Source organism: Bos javanicus, chromosome 8 (assembly GCF_032452875.1).
Source record: "Bos javanicus breed banteng chromosome 8, ARS-OSU_banteng_1.0, whole genome shotgun sequence".
Lineage (NCBI taxonomy): Eukaryota > Metazoa > Chordata > Mammalia > Artiodactyla > Bovidae > Bos > Bos javanicus.
Genome location: NC_083875.1, coordinates 95677179 through 95698405, shown reverse-complemented (window position 1 = coordinate 95698405; position 21227 = coordinate 95677179). Strand labels below are relative to the sequence as shown.

Genomic DNA, 21227 nt, shown 5'->3' with positions numbered 1-21227 from the left:
AAACTGATATCTAAGCTACATTTAATATACTATTTAAATATAGTTCTCAGTACAACAGATGGAAGAGAATGCAGTGCAGTAGGAAATGCACAGGCTTTCAACTACCCCAGCCTTTACACTCCTTCAGGGACCTCAGACAAGCCGCCTAAACTTTCTGAGCCTCGGTTTCTCTCTCCCTCTTTTTTTTTTAGAAGATTATAGTTGATTTATAACATTGTGTTAGTTTCAGGTATACAGAGAAGTGATTCAGAATATACATATATTCTTTTTCTGATTCTTTTCCGTTATAAATTATTGCGAGATACTGAATATAGTTCCCTCTGCTATACAGGAGGTCATTAATCTATTTTATATATAGCAGTGTGTACACATTAATCCCAAACTCTTAATTTATCTCCCCTCCCTTTCTCCTTTGGTAACCATTAGTTTGTTTTCTATTTCTGTGCCTATTTCTGGTTTGTAAATAAGTTCATTTGTGTCATTTTTTAGATTCCACATATAAGTAGTATCATATTTGTCATTCTCTGTTCTGACTTACTTCACCTAACATGATCATCTGTGTCCATCCATGTTGCTGCAAATGGAGCCTCAGTTTCCTAATCTGTAAAATAGGGCTAAAACTGACACTCATCTCCAATTTGCAAAAATACAGTGAAATTTATTATATGAGAGCAGACAACTAGGGACAGAAAGCAGGGAAAAACCAGAGGTCTACTCCATATTCCATGCCGTTGCTTTCCCCTTGGAGACCACCCATCCTTACAGTATCTCCTTTATGCACATGACTTAGAACATTTTCTGAAACCCAATTCGAGATATTCAGTTGCCTATGGGAAATTGCTACATGGAGGTATTGAAGTGAAGTCGCTCAGCTGTGTCCGACTCTTTGTGACCCCGTGGACAGTAGCCTACGAGGCTCTGCCGTCAATGGGATTTTCCAGGCAAAAATACTGGAGTGGGCTGCCATTTCCTTCTCCAGGGCATCTTCACAACCCAGGGATCGAACCCGGGTCTCCTGTATTGCAGACAGACACTTTACCGTCTGAGCCACCAGGGAAGCCCACATGGAGGTATTAGTATCATCTCAATCTCAGTTCACACAAAATTAAATTCATCTTCCCCTCCCCGTATTCTAGTCTCCATCTCAACTCCCCTGTCTATCAATTATAATACCCTTCTTCCATTATACAGAGTTCTAAACTGGTTTTATCCCTCTCCTTTATCCCACATATCCAGGTTAAGTCAGGAAAATCTGTCCTATTTCAATTGTGTAATGTCTCTCTGTTCCCCATTTATACTGTTGTTTCAAGTTACTGAACAGCTTCCAGGGTGGCCTGTTTCCCCTTCTCTCACTTCAAGCACAGGCAAGGCTCAGATTATTCTTCCTTAAGTCACTCCGAAAAACCCTTCATGACTGCCGTTTCTCTCTCCTTCGAATAGTAAGAGTCTTCCCTACATGTAACACTCTTTCTACCCTGACCAGCTCCCCTTTCCAAACTGACAGTTAAAGGCTGCTGTACCTTTGTTCAAGCCATTCCTTTCACTGGAATGTCCTTTCTTGTCCCTGCTTTGTACTAATATCTGTCTATCCTCCCACTCTTTCTAAACCCATCCTTAAAGGACAAATCAAGGGTGATTTTCAGGAACCCCACTCTTCATCTAGTCCATTCTTTCCTGACTTCTCCAACCCCTGAACCCCTAACCACCTTCAATTTAACCTCTCCTTATCGCTGTTCATTGCGCCCTTAACACTCAACTCCTAGACACAATTTTAGTATTTTGAAAGTTTGGGTACCTTTACGAAAAGTCAAATACAGGATTGTTTTAGGGTAGTATTAATGGATAGAACACCTGAGAGACTTAGTTTAGTTTACATTTATATCTTAAGATATTTTCATACACTGTTCAGTTTGCTACAAGCCTGTAAGATAGCTTTTATTATTATTATTCCCATTTTATACCTGGGGAAAATGAGGCACAAAAATGTTAAAGAATTTGGCCCAAATAACTCATTTGGTGACAGAGCCGAGCTTTAAATCCATACAGTCTGGCTATACAGCCCATACTCCTGCCAGTACACAACAGTGTTTAATTCTCAGATTCCAATAGCCCTTTAGAGCAGCAGTAGAGAAAGGACTTAGGGAAAGTATGGCAAAAGGCTACTTGTCCACTGAGAGACGATCATTTATTTGGGGATGGTGAAGTGAGATACATACAACAGACTAAATTCAACTGAATTTTATATTAAGAAAATTTTACATCAACAATATTATGTTGGGCTTTCCTGATGGCTCAGTGGTAAAGAATCTGCCTGCCAACGCAGGAGGCACAGGTTCGATCCCTGATCTGGGAAGATCCCACATGCCTTGGAGCAACTGAGCCCTGTGGGCCACAGCTACTGAGCCTGTGCTCTAGAGGAATCAAGCCACAACTACTGCAGCACACACAACCCAGAGCCTGCGCTTTGCAATAAGAGAAGCCACTGCAATGAGGAGCCTGCACACTGCAACTAGAGAGTTGCCCCCATTTGCCACAGTTGAAGAAAAGCAACAAAGACCAGCACAGCCAAAATAATAATAATAAAATAAAATTTTAAAATATGTATTATGTTAAAATTAAAATATAAACTTAAATATATTAAATTTTTAATTTAATATATTTTGTAATAATTTTATTATATTTTAATTTTAATAAAAAATTTAAAATTTTATTAATTTAATGAAATATATTAAATATATAATATTATATTTTAATTTAAAATAATTAAATTAAAATATATTTTTGCTATTATAATAATGCCACATGTAAATATTCTGGCATCTAGCATTTACTATACTCTTGGATTACTAAATTAAAGGGTGTCAAATTTTTTATGGCCTTCAATACATGTCATCAAACAGTATCCCAAGAGAGTCAAACCAGTTATTCAGCAAATCAATAAAGTATACTTGAGTCAAAACCACATGAGCAATTAATATTATCCTGTTAAGTTTTACCAAAGGTACAGATGAACAGGGTGTCTATGTGCCCTTAATTTGACTTATGAGCAAAACTGAACATATTAACATATTAGTTTACTAATTCTCCTTCTGTAAACTAGCTATTCGTTGCAAAGATGCAATTTTTATACCATAAGAGCTCTTTGTATCATAGAGATACTCTAAATTATGATGTGAATCTTCAGTCTTACTATTGCTTTACCAAAAAACAAAAATACCCAAAATTAAACAGGAGGGGGGAAAAAAAAAGGACACTCTCTTTCTACTTCTCTATTCTAGTATATTCCACTCAGTATTGTGGCTCCTTAAGTCCATCAGTGGAGAAGGCAATGGCACCCCACTCCAATACTCTTGCCTGGAAAATCCCATGGATGGAGGAGCCTGGAAGGCTGCAGTCCATGGGGTTGCTAAGGGTCGGACACAACTGAGCGACTTAACTTTTACTTTTCACTTTCATGTACTGGAGAAGGATATATGGCAACCCACTCCAGTGTTATTGCCTGGAGAATCCCAGGGACGGGGAGCCTGGTGGGCTGCAGTCCATGGGGTCACACAGAGTCGGATACGACTGAAGTGACTTGGTAGCATCAAGTCCATCAGATAGAGGTAGAAAGAAAGGTAGAAAGAAAGGGAAGGAAAAAGAAAACTTTAGGGGAAAGAAAGGGCAAAGAAAGAAAAGATGAGTACTAATCAGATAGAGATAAACACATACAGAAGTGAGAAGAGGTAGAAAAGCAAACAGACAGCTTGAACGGGAAAAGGTTATAGTAACACCAACGTCCTCTTAGCGCCCACTGGTTGTGGGAATACTGATTAGCTATCTAACCATTATTCCAACCTTAAATGCTCTTCTTTATCCAGCAGCTATGCTTGCCTCCTAACAGGAAAGAAGCAGTTGGGGTGGGAAAAAGAGAAAGATGGGGCTTAGGCAGTGGCTAGGTGGCACTAGTGGTGAAAAACACACCTGGCCAGGCAGGAGACATAAGAAACATGGGTTCAATCCCTGGGCGGGGAAGACCCCTGGAGGAGGGCACAGCAACCCACTCCAGTGTTCTCGCCTGGAGAATCCCATGGACAGAGGAGCCTGGCGGGCTCGAGTCTATAGGATCACAAAGTCGGGCAGGACTGAAGCAATTTAGCACGCACAGAGCAGTATTACTGAGGAAATAGGAAGATGACTGTGTGACTTTCGACTTAGCAACTGTGAAGTTTTATAATGGAGCTATAAGCAAAATATTAGGAAACACTATTTTACAAGCAAAAGAAATCAGCAAAACTAGCAGCTATCAGTGGCTGCCTACCCAGTCACCATTCTCCCCGATCCTCCTAGCCTGGCTGGCGGTGTTCTGATTTTATTCTGGTGTTGCTTCACCCTCTACTTGACTCAGAGGGAAATCCTGGTTAGTCTAAACCAGTTACTGCACCCGTGCCTCCCCCTTGCTACAGATTGTTTAAAGATGAGTACACAGCCCTCCCTAACTCCTGTTGAAAGAAAAGCCACTGGGAGTTGTCAGCTCAGCATACACGAGTCTTCCAAAAGAGTCACATCCATCTTGGGATCACAAGGGGAGCTAAATGAGGGAAATGTACCTTCCATAAATGACAAAAAGAGAGAGAACTCAGGTCCTTGTGGATGTTACGTCATCAAGCCAAAGAACTAACCCAGCTGGAAGCCAGCCTACCTCTCAACTTGTAAGAGATGTTTCCCTTAATGTTTAGCTATCTAGATTTATGGTTTTTCATTTCTTAAAGCTGAATCATACTTAAGTGATTCATAATGAAAAATCTTACAAAATTGTGATTGTTATCATTACCATTATCATAATGCTACCAAAAAAAGGAAGGCACTTCAATACCTTCCCTGCTACTTGAATATCTCAAAGTAAACATGTATTTTCAATTTTTCTATCTTTTTGCTGTTTTCCTTATTTTACATTATAGTGTATCCAGAAATCAAACACTTCCGTTAAACAATTTACAGCATATCTCACAACCTCAAAAATTAGGATAAAAATAGCTTTTAACAGTTTCCTTACTAAATAGATGTCTAAATATTTGGTTGTGGGATACTGTAGTAATATCATTTTCACACACACACCAAAAAATTCCAGCAATTTATCAGCCAAAAGTTTTAACGTAAATCTTACTGTACAGCTGATATGAAATCAGAAAGGAGTCCACAAAGGGGAAAAGACTAACATCCCCTAACTTCAGTTCAGTTCAGTCACTCAGTCGTGTTCAACTCTTTGCAACCCCCTGGACTGCAGCACGCCAGGCTTCCCTGTCCATCACCAACTCACCTTCTAACTCACATCTTTACAAATACACTTGCTTCACACATGAGATGTATACCTGCAACAGACAAGCTGCTTAAGACAGCTGCTAAGACTTCTGTTGAGAATCGTCTTCGGAAGTAGTTGTCCTTTTATGGAATTCCCTGATGTTCCAGTACTTAGGACTCGGTGCTTTCAGTGCCGGGGTCTGGGTTCAATTCCTGGTTGGGGAACTAGGATCCCGCAAGCCATGTGGCAAGGTCAGAAAGAATTTGTCCTCTTAAAAAATTTTTATATTAAATTTTAAAACATCAGAGTTACTAAGGTTGGAGTTCATCCACATCCAACCATGGAAGGAAAGAAAATTTGTTCAAATCTCTTCAAATTTCAAAGTTCAAATTTCACAAGCACCTATCATGTACCAGGTACCAGCTAAGCATAGAGAATGTCAGCAATGAACAAAGCATACATGGTGCCTCTCCTCATCAGCTCAGTCTAGACCAGAGGTCAGCAAACATTTTCCCCATAGAGCCACAGAATAAATATTTACACTTGCAGGCCACAAGGTCTCTGTCACAACTAACCACTCAACTCTGCCACTGTAACATAATACCAGCTATAGACATTGTATAAATGAATGAGTGTAGCTGCATCAATAAAACCTTATTTGTGGATGATGAAATTCAGTGATATAATTTTTATGAAATAATTTCTCACGCAAAGATGGTTAACTTTTTTCACCCATCTGAATATATACAGATACCATTTTTAGCATTATTAGCTTGCAAGCCATACAAAGATTTGGCACATGGGCTGTAGTTTTGCCAACTTCTGGACTAGATATTAACCATATAATTATGTATTGCTTTAAGTGTTCATAGGTAAAATATATAAGGCTATACGAACTTAATGAGGAGACATGGCCTAGTTTGAAGGATCAAGGAAGTCTTTTCCCAACAAGTGACTCTAAGGCTGAAACTTGAAGGATGAGTATCAGTCAGCCAAAGACTAAGGAGACAAGCAAAGAGCCTCCCGGACAAGTGAAAAGCATGCGCAAAGCCCTAAAAGAAAAACAAAGTCTACTGAAGAATCTGTGAGGCTGGATTACAAAGATTAAGGAGAAATATGGTATGAGTTGACAGCGACGCGGCAGAGAGGTAGAGACCGGCCCACAAAGCACAGCTGGCTAGTTTCAGTTGACTCTGGTCTCTGTCTTAAGAGTAATCAGAAACCATTAACGGGCTTCAGGTAGGTGGGGGACACAATCCCCACACAGCTTTGGAATTTTTAAAGCAATCATTGGACTGCAGTGTGGAGAAAAATTGGAAGGAAGCATGAATGAATACGAGGTGACCTAGAAGCAAAGTTCTGGCCAGAGATGACAGAAGCTTAGACTAGGGGACTTGAGATGGAATTCAGAAGGTAAGAGACAAGATATGGTGACTAGATATGGAATAATGAGAAGCAGGTTTCCTGTATGTCTCAGGTTTCCAGTTTCCATACCATGACATTGGTATCATTCAGTGAATCAAAGATGCTGAAAAAGATGTGTCTATCTGTGTCTACATACTTTGAGTTTAGTTTTGACACACTGACTTTGAGTTGCCTACAAGACATTCTAGTGGAAGTTGTAAGTAATAGGTGGATATACAGTTTTGAAGCCAGGATAAAGTTGGCTTCAGTTCAGTAATTTAGTTTGAGAATTGTCAGCAAATGGGTTGTAACTAAAACCATAGAAGGAAATGGAATTATCACAGAAAGGGTATGGAAGAGTGGTTTTCAACCTTGGCAAAACATGAAAATCATCAGGGCAACTTTAAAACTTTTTGATGTCCAAGAAGTACCCCTGGATCAAGGAAATTAGAATCTCCGAAAGGAGAATCCAGGAATCATGTGGTGGTGTTTTTTTTTTTTTTTTTTTTACGCTTTTAAGTGTTTCCAATGTGGTATCAAGATTGCAAAGATAAGACTTAATGGTAACTACAGAAAGATTAAGGGACTAAGTGGGTTTCAGGAGTTCCCTCATGGTCCCTTTGACTTTTCACTTTCATGCATTGGAGAAGGAAATGGCAACCCACTCCAGGGTTTTTGCCTGGAGAATCACAGGGACGGGGGAGCCTAATGGGCTGCCGACTATGGGGTCGCACAGAGTCAGACACGACTGAAGCGACTTAGCAGCAGCAGCAGCAGCATGGTCCACTGGGTTAAGACTCTGCACTTCCATTGCAAGGGGTGTAGATTTGATTCCTGGTTTAAGATCAGGGATCTGGGAAACTATGATTCCACATGCCTCCTGGAGAGGCCAAAATTTAAAAAAAAAAAAAAAAAGACAGAGTGACTAAGTAGGTTTCTAGTTTGAGTTACCTCATAATGTATCTTTCTGACCTCAGACCTCGTATCTCTACATTCCATTTTAGTTCAATAGAAAAGACAGTAGTTCTAGTTTATCTCTAATAGTCCTGAGAGTCCCAAAAATCTGAGTCAAAGTTATGAAACTGAAATAATTCTCCTTTCTACAGGAAGGGGTTGGGGAGGAAGGAGATAGCAAAATATTGACTTGGCCAGAAAGTTTGCTTGGGGTTTTCCATAACATTTACTAAGGACTTCTCTTGTGGCTCAGACGGTAAAGTGTCTGCCCGCAATGCGGGAGACCCAGGTTCAATCCCTGGATTGGGAAGATCCCCTGGAGAAGGAAATGGCAACCCACTCCAGTATTCTTGCCTGGAAAATCCCATGGATGGAGGAGCCTGGTAGGCTACAGTCTATGGGGTCGCAAAGAGTCAGACATGAAACCAATTACCAGTAGCAGCATATAATACAGAATCAGGTCATTTCAGTTCAGTCGCTCAGTCGTGTCCAACTCTTTGTGACCCCATGAATCGCAGCACGCCAGGCCTCCCTGTCCATCACCAACTCCCGGAGTTCACACAGACTCACGTCCATCGAGTCAGTGATGCCATCCAGCCATCTCATCCTCTGTCATCTCCTTCTCCTCCTGTCCCCAATCCCTCCCAGCATCAGTCTTTTCCAAAGAGTCAACTCTTCTCATGAGATGGTCATATATTTCTAAAAATAACTATCCTCCAAGCCAACAACATTTCTAAATGATAGGATTAACACATCAAATAGTATTTGGTAGTATTTGTTAAGCCTGGGAACTTTCTAATTGGACTAGTTTTGCTTATTATATCAAGTTGCTCCCTATCTAGTAACTGCAGCAAGTTCAAAATGGCATGACTTGAACTTGGACATTCCTTATTTCACAATGTTATTGAGTGGGCCTTTTCTAAAGATAAAATGAACTGCAATTTAAGATATGGGAAGCATATATGTGAACACAGAAACAGAAGCACAGGACTCAGATTCAAGACAAGGGTAAAGTTTGGATTGATCCCTTAGTAGCTCTGAGACTTCAGCCAAGTCTCAACTAACATCCAAGTCTCAACTTCCTCAGCTGTAAATGGAAGTAAAGTCGACTTCAGAATTACTGGAGAAGTTGAAATGCGAAAAAGGCTGTGAAAAATAGCTATACAAAAAGTCTCATCGTTTTTACATTACTTTCCAGCCAATTTTAATATTAACATTGATTTATATATTATAAGGAATGGATCTTCTACACGTGGGCATCCCTGATGGCTCAGATGGTAAAGAATCCACCTGCAATGCCAGAGACCTGGGTTTGATCCCTGGGTTGGGAAGATCCCCTGGAGGAGGGCATGGCAACCCAGCCAGTATTCTTGCCTGGAGAATCCTCATGGACAGAGGAGTTGGCAGGCTACAGCCCACAGGGTCGTAAAGAGTCCGACACGACTGAGCAACTAAGCACAGCACATGCTAACAGCGCAGTATTCAGAAAACAAAAATTGTCTTCATGCTATGATCCTTTGTTTCAGTTAGAACAGGTATATTTTGTTGGGCACATTTTCACAGAATAACTTAGTCTCTGTTGGTAATTCCCACTACTCTTCAAATTTCATTTTTAACCCCTGACTTCAAATTCCACAAAGCAGGAGACTACAGTTACTATTAAAATTCTTTTAAAGAACAGTTAACATTCTTAAAAGTTAACCAGTGTTTGTGAACCACTTGATTGTTTCCCATTTTTCATTTCATCCCAAGACAAGATATAAGAGCTAGAAAAACACAATTAAATATGGAGCTCTCAATTTGACGACATGGGACAAGACCAGAGACAAGAACAACCTCTCCAACAGACAGATACTAGGGGCAGTTTGTTCAACGAGAAAGATTATCCTCCATCCCGCTCACGATTTCTAAGGTTAGAACCAAAGGACACAGAACTTCAGAGCACTTGCAAAATCTCCTGACTTCCAAAGCACTACTGTGAGAAATAATGATCTAGCCATTAACGACAAAGACTTTTGACAATTCGCTAAGTAATCTTTCAAAAGCTTCCTTCATTCAAACTGGTTTGTCAATGGGAAAGAACATTTCATAAATCTGAAGATTTACGACTGAACTTTGAAGTTTAACATTACAAGAATAGAAATTATGTCAGGTTATAACAGAACAAACGAATTATGGAGAGTTGGGAATAAATTTTAAGAGTCTTAGGGAGGATTAGTGCTGTAAAAAGAAACTCAAGACTATCTCACTTTTATGTTCCCTTCAAAGAGATTTTTAGGCAAAGGCTATCATGTACTGGCTTGTCTTGAGCAAGTACTAGTATTAGCAAGTAACTTGCAGTGGTCACTAATAAGAAAACAAAACATAATTAAGAGTTCTATAAACATTTCTAAGAGTTCTTAAGATTCTTAGACACATATCTGATACAGTACAAATAATTTTGCCAATAATTTCCTCCTTAAACAATGAAATACAAGTAGGTATAGAACGTGACACTTTATCTAAATCCAAAAACAGGATAATTATTTTGAAGACAAATTATGATATTGAGACACTGCCAAGAAAATGAAAATAATACCCAAACAGACTACAAGAGATGAAACAATTTGGAAGACAATAACTCTTTTATGAGAGCCTACAGTATAGCAAGAGACTATGAGGAAAAATAAATTATATATATTTCAAAAGTGAATCCCTACTACAAAGAGGAAACACACCATATTTACAATGATAAAAACTGCCAGGGCTTTAAAGTTGCTGACGATACGACTGAGAAAAGCTAAGCTGAACTGCAGATTACCACAAAGCGCGTTTGTTTTGATGTGCTGTGCAGGTTATCATTACAGTTTGCAGACAAGCTCCTTTAAGACGTTTTAGCCACTGCTCCAACTAAAATATAAGCACTGAGCGGAGCACCAGTAGCAAAGAAAAAAACCTGCTCAATTTTGCAAACTGACAGTCCCATTGAAAGAAGAGGATGGAATGTGGGAAAGGCAAGTGAATTTTAACTTAAACAGTTCAAATTTGAACTTAGAAGAGGATGGCTTGGAGACATTAGTCACCATCTCATGGAAGTGAAACAGCACATGGTTCAGGGCTGGATTCATATTAAATGTTACTTGCCAGCCAAATGTTCCCATCGGTGTATCTATATTCTGTTCACTGACTGTAGCTGAGCCACTATCATGTACAAGGTATAGTAAGGCACTGCAGTGAATACAAATATGCGGAAAACAAAAAGAGTTCCTATATTCAAGAAGTTTACAATCCAGTAGAAGGGATGAAAGAAACACTGTGCCTGAGAACACAATCCAGGCCTCTTAGAGAAGTTCATAGTGATATGGAGGCTCACATTTAGAGAAGATGTGCAGCTGCATCCCTATTTGGTTTCAACACAACACATATAGATACTATATTATCCCAACTGATGATGTTCCTGAAAGGAGCATTAAAATACAGCAGATTGATAACATTTCTCAAATAAAGAATGATATCAAAACCTCAAATAAGGGAGAAAAAAAAAATGATGACCTGCTTTTTGGCACAAAACCTGCTCCTCAATGCTCCACTGGACACTACAAGTCCCTAAAGCTGAACTTAAGGGCATGTGACAGCTGTTGATTGGTTATAGGAAACCACAGGGGCAAAAAACAAAAAAACAAAAAACACACCCCTCAGGGTGCATGACACTCGTCTTGTCTGTAGAACACGGCATGAAGCAAACAGTGGCTGCAAGAAGAGGAAAAAACAAGGAAAATATGTGGCAGCATTCTGAAAAGTAAGATGTGGAGCTAGTCAAATGCAAGACCTGTTAAGTAGAGTTTGGGTCCAGCATCCATCCCTCCCAAATTTGATTGATTATCAACACGGTACAAGCCATCCATAAACTATCCAATACTTTCCTGTCTCTAAGGCATTTCATGTCCAAAAGAGGATGCATAGTAAACCAATTCTTCAGAGAAAGGCAACAGCAAAGATACCGTGTTTGTCAAAATAATATTTAGGTAAATATTAGACCAACAGCACCCAACTAGATCCTCTCTCTCCCCGAAAACCTCTAACCAGTTGAAAGGTATTGTGTGATTCCACACCTTTATCTGTTAATATGAAAACTACAGACCTCTCCCTCCTAACACCACTATTTATAGTTTTTCTTTGTTATTCTAACTGAACAGTAAGGTTTAACTAAGCCAATCAGCCTGACTATGATCCTAATAGGAAAAGGAAAAAAAAAAAAAAACACGAGTAAGCAAACACCCAAAAAAGAAATGGACAACTAGGATGGATACTTAATAAAACATAGATGTCCTCCATTCATCTGCAATTCCAGTCATTTTCAGACAGATCTCAGATTTTCAGAACAAGTATGCAGGTTATTTAAAACTGAGTTATATATAGTCATTTAGCAGTAGCAAAACACTTCTGGCATTATCACAGATGCTAGATCTCTGAAGGAATTTTTTTCCCCAAAACTAGCGTTTTTCTTCACCAAGAACCGACAAGCCTTTATTTCTAAAAACAAGAGCCCTTGTCTCCCCCGCAAAACAAACAAATCAAAGACCATAGTTAAATTCTACGCTAATGAAACTGTGAGATTACATCCCAGGCATTGTCAGAGCCTATTTTTCATACACCACCACCAGACAGTTTGATGCAGTATTCCTGATTGCTTTTTATCGTATTTGTAAATACACTCACTAATCCACTAAATTAGGTAATTTACAAACAGGTCCTCTCAGTTATTAGCGGACAGCAGTCAAGTCCTATTACATCTGATCCTTATACAGTTGTCTAAAACATTTCCATCCAGGTTAAGGGCTCCGATTGGCAAGAGAGAGAGGCAGGTTAGCGAAATTTGGATGGGGGCAGGGTAGGCGCTGGAAGAAATCTCTGCATCTCAGCCCTCAGCGACAACACTCAGCCAGTGTGCCCACAGAAAAACTAAATTCGGCACCTCTTCCTCCTGTTACACTGGCAACAAAGAGGGAGTTTCCGTAACGCTCCCGTCACCCTCCAGGTGCCCAATCTCCTTCCCAGCGCAGTCCCCGCGCTCCCGCAGGGGCCTCGGTGTGCGAAGAGGCCTGGGTGTCTGAGGTCAAGGCACAAAGGGGGGATGGGGTGGGTGGCGAGCCGCTGGAATCTGGGAAACCGGGTCGTAGGAGGGCTCCGGGATCCGCTTAAACGCTTGAACCCGGACCAGGGTCTGCTGGCAGGAGAAAAGGGACAGAATCTCCAATAGAGCAGAAACTGTAATAAGGTGGGAGATGGGGCGAACAGCCCAAGCTGGAGCTACTCCTCCAGGGAGCACAGAGGATAGTCTGTGGATGTGCAGCGGGCGGACTCCAAGGAGGTGGGAAGCCAGGAGGCAGGCCCGGAAGACGAAGGAAGAGGGGGTGCCACCTGGGGCAGAGAGCAGGCGTCCTTCTTGCCTCTACCTGCGGGCTGGCGGGACGCGCCGCTCAGGTGTGACTAGGAGGCGGCGGCCAAGTCTGCAAGGGGCGCCCCGGGGGCCGCGCTGAGGCGCCTGCCAGTCGGCTGCCCTGGGAGCCAGCGCGGGGGCAACGGCGGGACAGGGGGAGGTGCGGGTAGGGGACGTCTCTGGAGTGCATGGTGGGCTGAAGGGAAGCTTGCGGGTGGTGGAAGGCGGTTGGCGCCCGCCGCGCAGCGCGGGGGAGGCATCCGGGTGGGCGGCCGGGAGGCGGGAGCCCCTCACCTGCGCGGCTGAGGAGGCGGAGCTGCAGCAGCCCATGGCGGGGCCGGAGGAGCCCGGAGGCGGCGCCGGGCGCGCAGCTACGCCCCGGAGCCCCTCGGCATGCGAGCCGGCGGGCGCCCTGGGAGGGCGCGGCCTGGCCCCGCACGACTCGGCGGCGGCGGCGGCGGCGGCTCGGGCGGCGGCGGGTACTCAGGATGCGGTGCGGTTCGGGGAGGGCGCCGACCACATCCCCCGGCGGCGGCGGCAGCGGCGGCGGCTGTAGCTGCGCGGCTCCTACTCCGCTCCTGCTACTGCAGCTGCTCCCCAGCGGAAAGGGGCGGGCGGCGGCGGCGGCGGCGCCTCCCCCTGTCCCCCGCCTCCCGCCTCCCGCGCCCAGTCCCTCTCCCGCTCCCTCTCCCGGGCCGCCGCCTCCTCAGCGCCGCGCGCGTCTCCCATCAGACTCCCCGCCCCCAGTGCAGCGCCGCGCGGGCGGTCGGGCGGCTGCGGCCAAAACTAGGCCGGGCCCTTCGGCGCGCGTCGGAGCCTGCGCGGTACCGAGCCCATTTAGCTGTGGCACCGAGGCAGAGCGCTACCTCTGCGCGAGAGGGCGCCTGAGGCTGGGGCACACGAAGGCTGGGCAGGCTCGCAGCCGAAATGGGGTCGGGTTGTTTCCGGACCCGGGAAGCACCGGCGAGGCTTGCGGAGCTGTCATTCTGTTTCCCTATTGGGCTTGCAACCCGAGGACCTTAATGGTTTCTTACCTCTCAGGTGACTGATTTTTATCCAGAGTAAAGCGTACGCAGTAACCCCGTGGAGAAGTACTATGTGATAGAGGACAAGGAGAAACAAGCCTCTGTTGCTACTCGCCCCATTTTGCTGATGTGGAAACTAAGCCCTGAAGGCACCAGGAGTTTGATGGAATACACCCAAGGTCGAAATTGTTATAAAGGGACGAAAATAAGGAAAAGGCAAAAAATTCTCCAGGTCTCTCAATTCAGAGACATATTGGATCTTAACGAAACTTTACACAGAATAGTCCACACACACAAATGAGAATTAATTCATCATATTAAAACATATGTATACCGCAGGCATACTAAGTTCCAGTAATTTACAAGCACTGGGAAAAAGAGGTGAATAAAAGTGCCAAAGTTCCTGCTCTCTTAAAATTCCTTGTTGTTCCGTGAATACGCTAGGCAGTATCAGCAAGTTAAGAGTAAGTGCTGTCACCATCTTCAAGAACTACAACCCCAAGAGGTTGAGAAAGTATGATATGAGAACAGTTAAAATGTGGCAGGAATAAAACTATAGATCATGCTTAATATTAAGAGAACCACGTACGAGGCACTATTTTAAACCTTTTCGTGTTTCCTTTCATCCTGTCAAAGAATGTCTTAAAGACAGAATCAGTTGGGGGGGGGGGGAAAGCTTATTTGCAAAGGTGCAAGGGGGACTAGAAGGCCTGACTGCCAAACGAAAGACAGCAAGTTTTAAAGATTACTCAAAAGCTAAGGGGGGCGGAAACAGTACAGAAGTAAGCTGACTTCAGGTGCATTGAAAGGGAATCTAAGCAAAGGAAAGTCAAGATGGGAACCCAGGGACCATCAAAGGAAAGGCCAAAGAGGAATTCACAGTTGGTGTGTTTCAATTCTCTAGGTCTGTTACCAGGGATGAATCATTTCTCTAAGCCTCCTTCTCCTGCTCTGTGAAAAACAGGTGATAAGGATGGCCAGGAAGAGCTGTTGTCAAGACTAGACACTATATGAAAGCAGCCAGTAGGACAGCAGGGGCTTCCGGGTGGCGCTAGTGGTAAAAAACCCACCTGCCAATATAGGAGACCTGGGTTCCATCCCTGGGTCAGGAAGATGCCATGGGGAAGGGAACGGCAACCCACTCCAGTATTCTTCCCTGGAGAATTCCATGGACAGAGGAGCCTGGTGAGCTACAGTCCATGGGGTTGCAAAGAGTCAGACATGACTAAGCGACTAATATGTCATTTTCAGTAGGACAATAAGGACTCAGTAAGTACTGCTTGAGATTATTAATTCTTCCTCTGCATTCTCCCTATGTTCCCTTCCAATTTGATCAGGGGATCAACCATAAACCATTAGGCCATTACATAGAAGTGAAAAAAAATAATACTTCAATGGCTCTGGTCCCAATTATGATTGTGAACTCCACAATTAGATTATAAACTCCCTGAAAACAAGCTATAGCATTTTCTCCTTTGTATCTTTCTCAGCTCTCAATTGTTTGTTAATTATTCAGTGCAACCAGGAATTTTAAAAAACCTTCCCTTGAGATTTTCCCTCGAAGCGTCAAAGTACATCTTGTTTTTTAACTGAGAAAGGAGGCTGAAAGTAAAATTACAGTCTTAAACAAGAAGCCATCTGTCTTGCTTCTTTATAATCAAGGAAAGGGGAGTTTGTTTCTCTTAGCAGTATCAATATGGGAGAATTTCTCTCAGATTATAAAAATCTTTTTGGCTAGTGTAGTTATTCTATGTAGTAGCTAGTGCTTATTTTGTAATTAGAACTGCAGAAGCTGATAAATGTATAACAGACTCTGGCAGTGCTTCAGGAAAAAAAAAGTTCATTTCATATTTTTTGGAGGTGTCTTTCCTAGACAAGGATGATGGGCAGGTTCCTCTGTGCTTGGGCAGATCTGAATTTCAGTTTTCCTTTTAAGGGTTAATGGAACTAAGAGTTCTAAGGTTCTGCTAGGTGCTTTGTAAATATACTAATTATGTATATATGTACCATATATGCATATGAATGTGATGTTTTTCAGTTATACCTTGTCATTAGCATGAGAGAAACAGCTCCCCAATTGATATTCTGTACCTTCGAAGAATGAGTCTCTTTCCCTCATGCCCAAAGAAACCTCATAAAAGGAATGATATAGAAGGGGGCAAATTTCTGTTCCTTTTCATTCGCTCTCATAAGCAAGCTCACACAGCATTCAATGAAATTAAACTACATCAAATTCAGAAATTGTGAAAGGATCACTCTAGCTGGTGATTGGGGTACTGATCTTATCACCATGAGATGTCATTGGGGCAAACCACTTGGGAAGGACTCAGGTTTTTTCTTTTGAGAAAAAGAAGAGTTAAAAAAAAAAAAAACTTATGTAAGAACAGCATCTACACTAACCAGAATAAAATTATAAGGTCTATCAATCTTGCTGCTGCAGGGTAAAATCGGATCACCAGCTGAGCCAGCCAGAAATGCTTCCCAGTGGTCTAGTATTGCATAATTGGCCGTGTGAATTTCAGTGTTTCCAGCTTCAAATGGAGGGCTTGGTGCTGGTCACTCACCTAGGGAAAACATGGAACTAATGCTCTTTCCGGATGTTAATAAAGCCCAACTCATTGTTCACATGATTTCAGGTTTGGCGGGGGTAAAAGAAATTTAGATGTGTGTATGTGTGTATGTGTATAACTGCGCAGAGGAGTCCTTTATTAAAATTTTTTTTTTTAATTTGTGGTATTAGGTGCTTTGGCTATGTTATTTACATTTTAGCACACACTGTGTTCACAGTCACATCCCACCAAGAGCACGTTTCCCTCAGCAGAGCCCTCGCTTCCAGATCTGTCTCACAACCTCCTCCTCCAAGCTATTCCCATGTCACCCCTGGGAAATGCTCCAAAAGTGAAAACCAATTGTAACCAAAAGGACTGTGACTGTTCACTCATTACCAGAGAGGCAAGATCAGGTCTCTATTTGAAAAGATTGAAATGTATCCCAGCCTCCTAGTTAAACCCTGAAGTTAGAAACCCTGGAAAAGAGCTTCCCTGAACTCAGGTATGTGATAGAAAAAGAAAACATTGTTCCCAGTCAGCTCCTGGTGAGAATCATTATTCCTTAGCTTTGCAACTTTGCTCTTGCCCACACTTGTAAGTTGATGTTTCACCAGCCTTAATTAAAAACTCTGGCTTTTATTTATTTTCACTGAGATTTCCATTACAAGATCAAACAACATTTAAGTTCTCTAAAAATACTTGCTGTGAACTTGTGTTCATAGGGGTGTGGCACTTCCCTATTACTTTTCTGAAAGTCATTTTTTAAAAATCTGTAGATATTCATTTATCCAATTTCTTTTATTGAGTCTCTCTTATGAACTAAGCACATTTGATTAAGTATCTTGTATGCCTGGCTTGCTGCAGTCCATGGGGTCACAAAGAGTCGAACACAACTTAGCGACTGAACAAAAACAAAAATGCTAGCTTGAGTTCCAGGGATTTGATCTGTTTCTAACATAAAACTAGTGTTTTTTTTTTTTTAATATATAATTTTATTTATTTATTTTTGGCTGTGTTGGGTCTTCATTGCTGCATGGGCTTTTTCTCTAGTTGTGGAGAGTAGGGGCTATTCTCTAGTCGTGGTGCACGGGCTTTTCATTGAGATGGCTTCTCTTGTTGCGGAGCACAGGCTCTAGACCTGTGCTCAATATTTGTGGTTGCTCCGAGACATGTGTACCCTGCACTGGTCGGTGGACTTTTCATCACTGAACTGCCCTGGGAGCCCAGTGTTGGCTTTTATTTTGGGGTGGTGGGTGAGGAAGAAGGGGAAGGAAGGCAGGATTATGAATATTCATTTGAGAAGGAAAGAGGCAATTTGTAAAATAGGGAAATCCATTTATTTCATAATGTAGTTCTTGAGCCATTATAATGATCAGATACTAGCTAGATGCCAAAGATTCAAAGATGAATGAAGGACATTCTTTGCTCTTAAGTCATTTATATTTTAGTGAAGTGGAAAGACATTTAAGCCAAGATTTAGAGTATGTTATGTTCAAATGTAATGAGAACAATGAGTCCATGTGCTGTATAAACTCAGAAGCACAGAGATTATTTTGCTTCCTAAAAAAATTGTTACATTACAATTCTTCCCCTGTGCCCCCTTTTATTATTAGCTCCACTAGACATGTTCCCACTGTGTACTGAAAGCCTAGAAAACAGCTTGGTACCCAAGAATGTGTCATAAACATCTCTTCAATGAATGAATGAATTCTCTCAGTATGAGTTCCTGGAAATTTAGATTTGTAAGTTAAATGCTTAGAATATCTCAAAGAAAAGATTATCTGAAATATTAAACAATAATTTTTGAAAAATTTTGGCTTTTTCTCTTATGAAACAACCAAATAAAAACTATTTACTTATATAAAATTGTAAGTATGAAAGTGTTTTTTCTTTGGAAGACACCATGGCTAGCTAGCTAGCTAAATTGTTTCATTTATGTCTGACTCTTTGTGATCCCATGGACTGGAGCCCTCTGGGATCTTCCTGACCCAGGAATCAAACCCAAGTCTCCTAAGTCTCCTGCATTTACAGGAGGGTTCTTTACCACTAGTACCATCTGGGAAGTCCAGAAGACACCATAGCCTTAGTAAAAGAGATCAACTACATAACTCTTTTAAAACTCCTTGATACAAAAAGTTTCATAAATAAACACAACCAACAAATAGATTAGTAGTACTTGCAAAATGATTTGTGAAAGTCCTCCTGCTATGATCTGAATGTCTCCCAAAGTTCATGTGTTGAAATCCTAATGCCAAAGACGACAGTTTTAGGAGGTATAGGCCTTTGGGATGTGCTTAAGTCAGGAGGATGGAGCCCTCACAAATGGAATTAATGTTCTATAAAAGATATTCCAGAAAGCTCCCTAACCCTTCCACTATGTAAGGACACAAGAAATTGTGATCTGCAACCCAGAAGAGTACCTTCACCAAAACCTTGATGTGCTGACATCTCGATTCTGTACTTGCAAACTCCACAGCTGTGTGAAACAAATTTCTGTTTCTCACAGAAATCGCTTATAAGCGATACCAGTGTATGGTATTTTGTTATAGCAGCCTGTATCCATAATACCAAAAAAACTCCTACTTTAAAAAAAAAAAAAAAACAGGAAAGTGGGCAAAGGGCATAGCAGACAAAATCCACAGTGAAAGAAATACAGGGACTAATAAAATGTGAAATGCTGCTCAACTTCACTAATAATAAAACTGTAAGTTAAAAAAATTAGGAGCTATTATTCCTCACCTAAAACGCCAGCAAAGATTTAAAAGCTTGATAATATCCAGTGTCAGAGAAAGTCACGGTCCTCTCATATACTATTGATAGGAATATAGTTAACTCTTTCTGAAGAGGAATTTAAGAATTTACACGAAAGCTAAAAGGTGCATTTTTTTTTTAACCTCAGCAATTCTTCTCCCAGGAATGTATGTAACAGCAGTAGAGTCTTGTTTTTAATAAGGAAAAGTTTGGGAAAACCTAAATTTCTGTAAGTCTTCCCTGGTGGCTCAGCTGGTAAAGAGTCTGCCTGCAATGTGGGAGACCTGTGTTCAATCCCTGGGTCGGGAAGAATCCCCTGGAGAAGGAAATGGCAACGCACTCCAGTATTCTTGCCTGGAGAATTCCATGGACAGAGGAGCCTGGTGGGCTACAGTCCATGGGGTCTATAAAGAGAATATTGATTAAGCAATTGGGTAAATAATAGGAAATACTATACAGCTATTAAAAAGTATGAGATAGATTAGTATTTACTGACAGAAAGATAACTAAAATAAACCATCAACTGAAAAAGCAATTTATAAAACAGTATTGTGATGGAATTCTATTTATGTGAAGTGTGTGTGTGTGTGTGTGTGTGTTTGCAGAAGAGATTGTGAGGAATATGTATGACTCTGTTAAGCAGTTACCTTTGGAGAGGGGATGGAGGTAAACTGGAGTGAAATAGAGCAAGACAGAAGGGAGAGAGTTTCTTGATTATTGATTCCTGTAATGTTTGTAGTTTTGACAAAAGCAAGTATTGTTTTTTAAAAGTATTAAAATATTTTAATAAAATAATTGCAAGAGGACAGGGTCCTCCCAAATGACCTATCAATGTTGGAGAAACAGCACTATTAAGCAATGTTTATAAAATGTATTAAGCTGGTCCTTGAACAGGAGTTAGGTTCAAGGTCACAAAATGACTTAAGCAAAAGTGCAGGTTTAGAATTGAGTAAGATCTGGGAATTCCCTGGCAGTCCAATGGTTAGGACTCCGAGCTCTCCCTGCCAAGGCCCCAGGTTGGATCTCTGGTCAGGGAACTAAAATCCCACGAGCTTCATGGCATGGCCACACACACACAAAAAGAAATGAGTAAGATTTGTTGGCTGTGCTTATTATCCATTGATGCATCACAAACCAAACTGGAACTTGGTGATTTAAAATGGCAACAACTATTCATGATCACCTCTCATAGTTCTGGGGACTCAGGAAGCTCGGCTAGGCAATTCTCACAGAGGGACAATCAGACAGTGGATGGATCAGGAGTCATTTCAAAGTCTTCTCCCTCACATGTCTGGTGTACTTGAGGCTGGCTGTTGGCTGTTGGCCAGAACTTACTGTGTGACCCAGGCTTCCTTGCTGGGTTCCAAGAGTGAGCATCCCAAGAGGACCAGGCTGACACTGCATTATCTTTTATAATCTAGCCTCAGACAGCAGATAGCCTGACTTTTGCTGCAGTCATAGGCCCATCCAGATTCAAGGGAAGAAACCATAGATATGACCACCATCCCACCTTCAACTGAAATATCAAAGTCACATTGTGAGAGGAGTGTGCAGGATGGGAGGTATTGTCGTGAGCTCTCCAATTTTCTGCATACAGTTCCCAACACTCTCTCAAGTTTTTCTGACAGGAGCCAGCTTCTCCCATCTGCATTATCCACCAGCATCCATAAACCCTGGAGTTTGTACCTCCTACAGGCAAAAGGAGCAGGGGATTTGGAACAGATAGTAAAAGGAGCTTTTCACTTTAAAAAGATCACTGTGATGATATCCTACAAGGAGGTCTAGAGGAAGGAGAAATTAAATAATAAAAACAGTAGGTGCTGAAGCTCTTGCCCCTACTCATC

At 41.8% G+C, this 21227-nt stretch overlaps 1 protein-coding gene across 3 annotated transcripts in view; it reads right to left on the bottom strand.

The window, feature by feature from the left end:
- SLC44A1 (solute carrier family 44 member 1) overlaps positions 1-13437 on the bottom strand; it is a 232354-nt gene extending 218917 nt beyond the window's left edge. For all 3 annotated transcript variants that reach the window (XM_061426397.1, XM_061426396.1, XM_061426395.1), the window contains exon 1: positions 13353-13437. In XM_061426397.1, the coding sequence (XP_061282381.1) occupies positions 13353-13388 (36 nt within the window). In that variant the 5' untranslated portion in view covers positions 13389-13437. The remainder of the gene's footprint in view (positions 1-13352) is intronic.
- Positions 13438-21227: the final 7790 nt, after the last annotated feature.